This window comes from Phyllobates terribilis, unplaced genomic scaffold (assembly GCF_046119375.1).
Source record: "Phyllobates terribilis strain yellow unplaced genomic scaffold, ASM4611937v1 Scaffold_2__4_contigs__length_985480577, whole genome shotgun sequence".
Lineage (NCBI taxonomy): Eukaryota > Metazoa > Chordata > Amphibia > Anura > Dendrobatidae > Phyllobates > Phyllobates terribilis.
Genome location: NW_027362762.1, coordinates 198,923,920 through 198,935,419, shown reverse-complemented (window position 1 = coordinate 198,935,419; position 11,500 = coordinate 198,923,920). Strand labels below are relative to the sequence as shown.

General features: G+C 41.2%; 1 protein-coding gene across 2 annotated transcripts in view; it reads right to left on the bottom strand.

Annotated features, from left to right (window-relative positions):
* Positions 1-345: 345 nt before the first annotated feature.
* DDN (dendrin) overlaps positions 346-11,500 on the bottom strand; it is a 48,945-nt gene continuing 37,790 nt past the window's right edge. For both annotated transcript variants that reach the window (XM_073670243.1, XM_073670236.1), the window contains one exon: positions 346-927. In XM_073670243.1, coding sequence (XP_073526344.1) covers positions 896-927 — 32 coding nt within the window. In that variant the 3' untranslated portion in view covers positions 346-895. The remainder of the gene's footprint in view (positions 928-11,500) is intronic.

Genomic DNA, 11,500 nt, shown 5'->3' with positions numbered 1-11,500 from the left:
GCCACACATACCAGGATTGGGGGTGAGGGGTGCCACGCATACCATGATTGGGGGTGAGGGGTGCCACGCATACAAGGATTGGGGGTGAGGGGTGCCATGCATACCAGGATTGGGTGTGAAGGGTGCCATGCATACCAGGATGGGGATGAGGGGTGACATGCATACAAGGATGGGGATGAGGGGTGCCATGTATACCAGGATAGGGATGAGTGGTGCCATGCATAACAGGATAGGGATGAGGGGTGCCATGCATACCAGGATAGGATGGGGGGACAGGATGGGGGCAGAACATATCAGAATGGGAGACCATATACCAATAAAAATGCTCGCCACCCGGGGTGTAGAACAGGTTCAATAGCTAGTTTATTTATAATGGTATTAACATTCATCAGAGAGGTAATAATAAAAGTAAACTGTATTGCTTTTTGCCTTGTGAACAATTACCTACAATTGTGTCTGTCCATGTGGACATATTGTGTGTCATATGTAGACAAATATTGCTGGACAAGAATAAGACAAAATGAAAACTATGAATTTATGTTATTATTTGCTCTCCCTTATAAATGTAATGGTCAACAAGAACTGCTCCAGGATAATGGAGATCATTCCTGCCTAGTTTAGTATATCTTCATACATGTACCATAGATGTCACTGCAAGTAATACCGTCACTCAGTATGGCTGATACAAAGAATATAAGGCGGCCAACTGTATAGACAGCATTCTTCCTAATGGTAAAATGAAGAGACTGATCCAGATTTCTACATTCTATGTACTTCTTTTCCAATCCAACATCCAGATAAAACATTTCTTTAAAAGCCAGTAATGGTTCCAGGACAAGAGGGGAAGACCCCAAAGTCCACTTTATGTTTTCTCTGCCGATTTCTCTCCTCACTCTCACTCTGTTGTAGAGGATTCCATATTAATACCTGTGATTGTGTGATGAAAGAAAGAGCACATTAGAACAGAACATTGTAATATTTCACAATCTCGTATTGCAAGTTAACCCTAGGTTTAGATTTACACATGGAAAGGTATGTCTAAAGGCCCTCATACACATTAAAGACGTCTGAAACCACCGATTTCAGGGATACCGGCTGACTATCCAATGTGTATAGGCTCCTGACTCTCCAGACATAATCTGAGAAGGATCAAGCAATCTGAATTGAACCCTGTATGGACCGAGAGCTTTCATTTTTCTCTCCCCTTCTCTCAAGAGTCGTAACTTTTTTAATTTCTTGCCGATATAGCTATATGACACCATCAATTTTATCATATTATATACTGGAAAATGACTGAAAAATGGGGAAAAAAAATCAAAGTAAGGCTAAATTGCCAATTTAATTCCATCATTGTTTTTTGGGGTTTTGTTGATTCTGCAGTAAAAACTACCTGAAAATATGATGATGTCAAACTTTCATTTTTTTGTGTAATTTGAAAGGGTTGTCCACTACTATTCAAAATCGCCCAATGTATTTTTATGATGAAAAGAAGCTTCTTTCTAATTACCTCCCGTGGCTGTTTCTGCCTGTGAGCAGCGCTATCACTGGCCGCTCACAGGCAGCACGTGACCCCCCGCAGACATCACGTCAAGGCGTGACTCAGAGCTGGGGTCCCCACGGTGGCTGCTGGGTTGTGGGCGGGGTTACCCCACAAGTCACACCCAGCATCCACGCGCGCTTTCCCAATAAATGGGAGAGGGAGAACGCGTGGTGGATGCTGGGTGTGACGCGGGGGGTAACCCCGCCCACAACCCAGTAGCCACCGTGGATCGCAGAAGAGGGAGATCCCTGGCTGCATCCAAATTCATGACGTGACATCAGCGGATGTCAGAGCCGGCGGCAGCCGGGGATCACGTGATGCTTGTGAGCAGCCAGTGATAGCGCTGCTCACAGGCAGAAACAGCAGAGGGAGGTAATTAGAAAGAAGCTTCTTTTTATCATAAAAACACACTGGGCTATTTTGAATAGTAGTGGACAACCCCTTTAAGTGGAGAAAAAAAAATTTGAAATTAGTAAAAAAAAATTTTTGCTTTAGTCATCAAACAAGGGGGAAAAAGTACACGCCCCCAGTGAAAACAATCTAATAACACACATTTGGACTTACTGAAAAATGAACTCATTAGGGGCCAAATAAATTGACTGCTAATTTAAAGAAGGGAGAAATTTAAAAAAAATAAAGTTTTATTCCGATCTGCAGTCACTATGACATCGTGTGTCCAGTTCAACATGAAAAATTTGGTTACAGGTCCTCTTTAACTCTAGAACGCTTCAACGTTTCCCAGTGATTCTGAGGTTGTTTTTTCGTGACATGTTGTACTTCATCTTAGTCATAAATTTTGGACGATATGATTTGCGTTTATTTATGAAAATATCAAAAATTTGACAAAAAAATAGAAAATTTAGCAATTTTCAAACTTTGAATTTTTATGTCATTAAATCAGATACTGTAGTTATACCACACAAAATAGTTAAGAAATAACATTTCCCGAATGTCTACTTTATATCATCATTTTTGAGACATAATTTATTTTTGTTAGAAGGGTTAAAAGTTTATCAGCCATTTTCCAAACAAAATTTACAAAACCAATTTTTTTAGAGCCACAGCATATTTGAAGTGACTTTGTGGTGCGCCTATGTGACAGAAAATATCCAAAAGTAACACCATTTTAAAAACTGCTCCCCTCAAGGTGCTCAAACGAAATTTAAGAAGTATATTAACCCTATTAACCCTTTAGATGCATCACAGGAATTAAAACTATGTGGAAGGAAAAAATTAACATTTTGCTTTTTCCCACAAAAATGTTGCTTTAGCCCCAATTTTTTCATTTTCACAAAGGTAACAGGAGAAAATGGACCATACAATTTGTTGTGCAATTTCTCCTGAGTACACCGATACATGATACGTGATGGAAAACTACTGTTTGGACGCACGGCAGGACTTGGAAGGGAAGGAGCACCATTTGACTTTTGGAGTGCAAAATTGGGTGGAATAGATAGCGGATGCAATGTCCTGTTTGGAGAGTCCCTGATGTGCCTAAACAGTGGAAACTTCACATAAGTAACCCCATTTTGGAAACTACACCCCTCAAGGAATTTATCTAGAGGTGTGGTGAGCATCTTGAACCCACAGGTGCTTTACTGAATTTAAAAGCATTGGACTGTGAAAATTAAAAATTATGTTTTTTCCCCAGAAATGTTGTTTTAGCCTCAAATTTTTCATTTTCACAAAGGTAACAGAAGAAAATGGACCATATAATTTGTTGTCTAATCTGAGTACAGGGATACCCCATACGTGCTCAGAAACTCTTGTTTTGGCAAACGACAGGGCTTGGAAGGAAAGAAACGCTATTTGATTTTTGGGGTTCAAAATTGTCTGGAATAGATTGTGAATGCCATGCCTCATTTGGTTCCAGAACAGCAGAAACCCCTCACAAGTGACCCCATTTTGGAGACTACACCTCTTGAAGAATTTCTCTAGGGGTGTAGTGAACAGGTAGCTTACCGAATTGTATAACATTGGGCTGTGAAAATGAAAAGTTACATTTTGTCTACTAAAATGCTGTTTTAGTCCCAAGTTTTCATTTTTCAAAAGGGATAATAGGAGAAGATTTACCACAAAATTTGTTACACAATGTCTCCTGAGTACAGCAATGCTCCATATGTGGTCAAAAACTACTTTTTAGACACAGTGCAAAACTTAGGAGGGAAGATGTGCCATATCGGAGTGCAGACTTGCCTGTAATGGTTTGAGAGTGCCACGTCACTTTGACAGAGCCTCTGAGGTGTCAGGGTAGCAGTACCCTTATAAGTGACCCCATTTTACAAACTATACCTCTTAATGAAATCATCTAGGGGTGCAGTGTGCATATTGACACCACATGTATTTCACAAAATTTTATACCACTGAGCGGTAAAGAAAAATAAATTATATTTTTACCGCTGTAATGTTGTTTTAGCCCAAGATTTTACATTTTCACAAGGGGAAATAGGTAAAAATGACCACATCCTTTGTTGCACAATTTCTCATGAACGTGGCAATACCCCATACAGTGGGGAAAATAAGTATTTGATACACTGCCGATTTTGCGAGTTTTCCCACCTACAAAGAATGGAGAGGTCTGTAATTTTTATCATAGGTACACTTCAACTGTGAGAGACAGAATCTAAAAAAACAATCCAGAAAATCACATGAATTGCATGATTTCAACATAATTAGTTTGCATTTTATTGCATTGAATAATTACTTGATACAATAGAAAAACAGAACTTAATATTTGGTACAGAAACCTTTGTTTGCAGTTACAGAGGTCAGACGTTTCCGATACTTCTTGCCAAGTTTGCACACACTGCAGCAGGTATTTTTGCTCACTCCTCCATACAGATCTTCTCCAGATCTTTCAGGTTTCGGGTCTGTAGCTAGGCAACATTCAGTTTTAGCTCCTTCCAAAGATTTTCTATTGGTTTCAGGTCTGGAGACTGGCTAGGCCACTCCAGCACCTTGAAATGCTTCTTACGGAGGCACTCCTTAGTTTCCGTGGCTGTGTGTTTTGGGTCATCATCCTGCTGGAAGACCCAGCCACGACCCATCTGCAATGGGCAAGGAGGTTGTTGGCCAAAATCTTGCGATACATGATCCCGTTCATCCTCCCTTCAATATGGTGCAATTGTCCTGTCTCCTTTGCATAAAACCATGATGTTTCCCCCATCGTGCTTCACGGTGGGGACAGTGTTCTTGGGGTTGTATTCATTCTTCTTCCTCCTAAAAGGCAAGTGGAGTTGATATCAAAAAGTTCTGTTTTGGTCTCATCTGACCACATGATCTTCTCCCAAGCATCGTCAGGATCATCCAGATGATCAATGCCGAACTTCAAACAGGCCTGGACAAGTGCTGACGTGATCAGACGGACTTTGCCTGCCCTGCAGGATTTTAATCCATGACAGCGTAGTGTGTTACTAACAGTAATGTTTGAGACCGGTCCCAGCTCTCTTCAGGTCATTGACCAGGTCCTCCCATGTAGTTTTGGGCTGATTCCTGACCTTTCTCAGAATCATCTTTGCCTCACGAGGCGAGATCTTGCATGGAGCCCCAGGCCAAGGAAGATTGACAGTCATCTTGTGTTTCTTCCATTTTCTAATAATTGAGCCAACAGTTGTTGCCTTCTCACCAAGCTGCTTGCCTATTGTCCTGTGGCCCATCCCAGCCTTGAACAGGTCTACAATTTTGTACCTGGTGTCTAGTGATGAGCAGTGTTCGACTAGAACTGTTCGCCAATCTCAAATTCAAGCTGTTTTGGGCGGTGTTCGAGTCGTTCGACGAACGCGAACGATTTGCAAAAAATTCAGCTGTTCGAGGTTATGTTCGATAACTGTTCGTGCACCAAAAGCGTAACTGGATTTTTTCACATCATGCAGGGATTGTCTGCCACTCACTGTAATGTCACAGCCATGGTGGTTGTGGCATTACAGTGGTTGCCCAAATCAATGGGAACAGTGCTCACAGTGAAACATGAAAAGCCAGCAATTCAGCAGCGACATACACCGGTACCCGACAATTTAGAACAGAAAGAATAGAGCATCACACATAGATTAGATAGATAGAAACATGTCAGTCACATATATAAGAAGTACAGTGACAGTGTTGGTTACTGTACTTGTCATTTAGTGTTAAAGGATTTGTTAAAAAAAATAATAGTGTTTTCATGCACCGTCTCTTTAAAAAAGCCGGCCAGCAATTCAACAGGGTACCCGACAATTTATAACAGAAAGAATAGAGAATCACACATAGATTAGATAGATAGAAACATGTCAGTCACATATATAATAAGTACAGTGATAGTGTTGATTACTGTACTTGTCATTTAGTGTTAAAATAAAGGATTTATTTAAAAAAAATTGGCGTGGGGTTCCCCGTAATTTTAGTCTCTAGCGGAGGTTAAGCAGATGGCTGGGGCAGATGTTTGAAGCCTGGGAAGGGGGTAATACCCACAAAGCTTCCCAGGCTACTAATATCAGCCCCCAGCTGAATACCTAGCCTTTACTAGCTATTAAAATGGTGGACCCCCCAAAAAAATGACGTGGGGTCCCCCCTATTTTAATAGCTAGCAAAGGCTAGGCAGACAGCTGGGGGCTGATATTAATAGCCCAGGAAGGGTGCCATGAATATTGGCCCCCTCCCAGGCTAGAAACACCAGCCGTCAGCCGCACCAGAAATGGCACATCCATAGGATGCGCCAATTCTGGCACTTAGCCTCGCTCTTCCCACTGCCCTGTAGCGGTGGCAGTGGGGTAATAGGGCTGGGGTTGATGTCCTCTTATAATGCCAGTTGACATCAAGCCCAGGTTAGTAATGGAGAGGCATCTATAAGACACCCCCATTACTAACCCCATAGTCAAAGTTAAAAAAAAACACAAACACCCAGAATAAAGTCCTTTCATTGAAATAAACACACAATTCTTTATTGTTCTAAATTAAACCATACTTACCACCACGCCCATTCCAGCTGAAGCCAATGTCTTCTGCAATAAAAGTAAAATAATAAACCAATCTCATCCTTACCTTTCCATGGTTCCCAGGACGGCTCCAGTTCTGTTACATTCATGAAATAATGAAAAAAAAATTGACGTGGGGCTTCGCCCTATTTTTGTGTCCAGCCAGGTACAGCAGGCAGGAACGGGCTGCCCCCAACCACCAGCTGCCTATTTGTACCTGGCCGGACACAACAATATAGGGAAGCCCTTTTTTTTAAAATAATTTCTGGGGCGGCTGACGGCTGGTGTTTCTAGCCTGGGAGGGGGCCAATATTCATGGCACCCTTCCTGGGCTATTAATATCAGCCCCCAGCTGTCTGCCTAGCCTTTGCTAGCTATGAAAATAGGGGGGACCCCACGTCATTTTTTGGGGGGGTCCCCCATTTTAATAGCTAGTAAAGGCTAGGTATTCAGCTGGGGGCTGATATTAGTAGCCTGGGAAGCTCCGTGGGTATTACCCCCTTCCCAGACTTCAAACATCTGCCCCAGCCGTCTGCTTAACCTCCGCTAGAGACTAAAATTACGGGGAACCCCACGCCAATTTTTTTTTTAATAAATCCTTTATTTTAACACTAAATGACAAGTACAGTAATCAACACTATCACTGTACTTATTATATATGTGACTGGCATGTTTCTATCTATCTATCTAATCTATGTGTGATGCTCTATTCTTCCTGTTATAAATTGTCGGGTACCGATGCTGAATTGCTGGCCGGCTTTTTTAAAGAGACGGTGCATGAAAACACTATTATTTTTTTTAATAAATTCTTTAACACTAAATGACAAGTACAGTAACCAACACTGTCACTGTACTTCTTATATATGTGACTGACATGTTTCTATCTATCTAATCTATGTGTGATGCTCTATTCTTTCTGTTCTAAATTGTCGGGTACCGATGCTGAATTGCCGGCTGGCTTTTTTAAAGAGAGTGTCTTCTGAGCAGTTTGTCAGCTTTTGGACACCTTTGAAGGTGTTTTCTATGTGTTTTTAGTTGCCTGCCTTTGGTTTTAACGGTGTTCCACAGTGTTCTAAGGTGTTCGACGAACAGTTCCACGAACATCCCGGTGTTCGACGAACAGAACCCGAACACTACGGGGGTGGCTCAGCACTACTGGTGTCCCTAGACAGCTCTTTGGTCTTGGCAATGGTGGAGAGGTTGGAGTGTGATTGAGTGTGTGGACAAGTGTCTTTTATAGAGGTAATGAGTTCAAACAGGTGTAATTAATACAATTTAATTATTTAAAAATCATACAATGTGATTTTCTGGATTTTTTTTAGATTTTGTCTCTCACAGTTGAAGTGTACCTACGATAAAAATTACAGACCTTTCCATTCTGTGTAGGTGGGAAAACTTGCAAAATCGGCAATGTATCAAATACTTATTTTCACCACTGTATGTGGCTGTACAGTACTGTTTAGCTCTGGAGGGAAGGAGTGCTATTTGACTCTTGGAGAACAAATTTTCGTAGAATAGTTTGCAAACTCCATATACAGAGCCTTTAAGTGCCAGAAGAACAGAATCCCCCTCAATTGACCCCAATTTTGAAATTACACCCCTCTGGGAATTTACAGATGCAGTGACGATTTAGCTAGCAATGGATGTTGCTAAGCAAAAATGTAAATATGCCATTGTAGTGCCCAGTACATTGGACCCAGCTCATGCTTCTGGAGACACACACCCCGTAAATTAAGTGGACTCTCCTCGCCACAGTAATGCCAAACACATGGACGCCAACTGCGGTTTAGGCACACTGTGGGGCTCAGGAGGAGGGGGCATTTGGATTTGGGAGAGCAGATCTCACTGGATTTCTTTTGGAGGAGCCATGTCACTTTTCCAGAGCCTTTGTTCTACCAGTAATGTGGAAGCCCCCTATATTTCTGTTAACAGATGACGAACCTGAGTGACGATTTGTTTTTTGTGGGTTGAGTACAAGCTTTTAATGGTGGTATTTTGGGTTACAGAACATTTTGGATCACATATTTCCTGTGCTCTACGCTGACCACTTCCATTGGAATTTCCATCTAAATCTACAAAGTACATGAATTGAATGAAACCTCAGAAGGGTCCATTCACTAATGAGGCAGCAGAGTTACTCTGGACTTCTATTTGGCAGTATCCGGCTTTTAAGAGGTGCACAAAATTGTGGCAAACCACGCTTTTATACACGTCTAAAAAGAAGGACACGAACAGATCATAGGCCAGGTAGAGTCCACAGTGGCTCCATCTGCCTCATTATAGGGAATCTTCCACTGGAGGTTCAGTCTAAATCATGTATTTCAGAAATGTACACGGAAATCCCGGTGTAAGCACTCAACGTAGAGCGCAGGATATGTGTGAGATGAGCCTTTCTGCGATCTTTGGAAGGCGGAATGAACAAATCAACAACAGGTGAAGAATTGTTTTTACTTATTTTTTACGCTGTCCCTCGTGCAGTATAAGTGATTCGACGACTTTATTCTTCAGGTCGGTGCGTTTACAGCGATACCAGTTGTATATAGTTTTTTATGTTTGGCTGCTATCACACACTAAAAAACCCTTCTTTTTTTTTTTTACAAAAACAAGTTTTTGCATTGCTATAATTTTTCTATATTTCTGCCGACAGAGTCATGTGAGGACTTGTTTTTTGCTGGACGAGATGATGTCTTTATTGGTACCATTTTCGGGCACATAACATTTTTTCATCGCTTTCTATTCTGATTTTTGGGAAGCAGAATGAACAAAAACTAGCAACTCAGAGATTATTTTTATAGTTTTTTTTATGCTGTTCACTGTGTAGTAAAAGTGATAAGACAGCTTTATTCTTCGGATCAGTACGATCACAGCGATACTACATTTATATAATTTTTATGTTTTGTCGCTTCTACACAAAAACTATTTTATAGAAAAAAATATTGTTTTTCTATCGCTATATTCTGAGAGCTATAACTTTTTTGTTTTTCCACTGATGGAGCTATATGGTGGCTCGTTTTCTGCGGTACAAGATGGCGTTTGCAGTGATATCATTTTTATTCACATTCGTCTTATTGATCGCGTTTTCTTTTAATTTTTTTCAAGCGGTATGATAGAAAAACATGGGTTTTTGCCACTTTTTTTTTCTTTTAGTACAGCGTTCACTGTAGGGGTTAACTAGTGTGAAAGTTTTATAGATTCGATCGTTCTGAACTCGGCGATACCAAATGTGTGTACTTTTTTTGTTTATTTTTGTTGTTACAAAATATGTATTTATTGGTGTAATATTTTTTATTTGTGTTGTTTTTTTAAATAATTTTTTCAATCATCTTAACTTTTTTTTTTTACATTTTTACTCAGTCCTTCTATGGGACTTTAACTTTTATTGGTCTGATCACCGGTCTCGTGCATTGCAATGCACCAGCACTGCAATGCTTGAGACTTATGATATTACATAGGCAGATTGCCTGTTAAACCCTGCCTATGGCTAGGTCTCACCGGCCACATCGTACCGGGCACACCAGGAGGTCATTGTTTGACCTCCAGGTGCCATGACACCTATGGGCTCCCCGTGATTTTGTCGTGGGGGTGCTGATGGGAATGAGAGAGGTAGCCACCTCTCTCTCACAACCTTCCAAATGTCGCAATCGCTATTGATCACGACATCTGGAGGTTGATCGATCATATCAATCAGAGAGCGAGGACCGTTGAAATGAGTCCCGGCATCTCTGGCCATGTGTCTCAGATGTCAGTGACCACAGTCGGCACGGAGCTGTCACTGTGTGTTTTCACACAGTGACAGTTTTAATCCGTGAAGAACATAGCACGTTATGATGGGGGAACTGACATCCATCATTGGTTGTTAAGGGGTTAAGAGTGCTTAAAAATTATCATTCTCAGCAGGACCTGGGCTGCCGAGATCAATGGCAGCCTATGCACACAAAACATTCTGTGTGCATAGCAATTGGTTAGCCTATTTCAACAGACTATTAAATGACTGCTGATCAGTGGTCATTTAATCAGGGCTGTAGAGTCGGAGTCCATTTTGGTGGAGTCGGAATCGGAGTCGGTATAAAATGGACCGACTCCAACTCCTAAAATATATAATAAATTGGGTACAGTAGTTCAATGCAGTTTGTGGGGAATATTTTTTTCATAAGAATTTGGGAAAGTTATGAAATGGCCTATAAATGTCTGTCCTATTCCTGATCTAAGGGTCTAGACTTTTAGCTGAATCTGATTCTTTTGATGAATCTGTGCTACAGTAAATTTAGCACTTAAACATGAGCCATGTATGAGGGAGTAGGAGTCGTGGAGTCGGTATCATGGAAATTGAGGAGTCGGAGGTTTGGCTTACCGACTTCACAGCCCTGCTGGTCGTGCTGTGTAGACCCACTCTAAAGTCCCCATATCTAATGGCAGCCAAACTCACCAATATTGACTGGTTTGACCAATAGTCTAATGTGTATGTGGGCCTAGGACCACTGATTGTCAGAGAAGATAATGATCGGTCATGTCAGATTTCACTTTGTTCTCCTGGAGATAAGCCACCAAAATTGTTTGCCGATGGCTTTCTCATACAGAACAGAGGAGCACTCGGCCGAACGAACGATCCTGTGTATGGGAGAGACAGCCGAATGACCTGTTAGAACCACCTATTGGGCTGACAGCCATCTAATGAGCATGGGGCCTTTAGGAAGAAAGAGATGTCTGCAGCACCAACAGCTGAGCTTTGAAACAAAAGATTCCACATACAGTTGAAACCAGAAGTTTACATACACTATATAAAAAGACACATATACATGTTTTTCTCAATATCTGACATGAAATCAGAATAAACCTTTCCCGTTTTAGGTCAATAAGGATTACCATAATTGTAAAGATGTGCGGTTGTGGGTTGTAAGTAATCACCTAGGCAGATTAATGATGCAACAATATTTTATTAATCACATCCATGGTAATGCAGCAATTCCAAGTAAATGGCCAAAATACAGTTCTCTCAGTCCTTAAGTTCTCA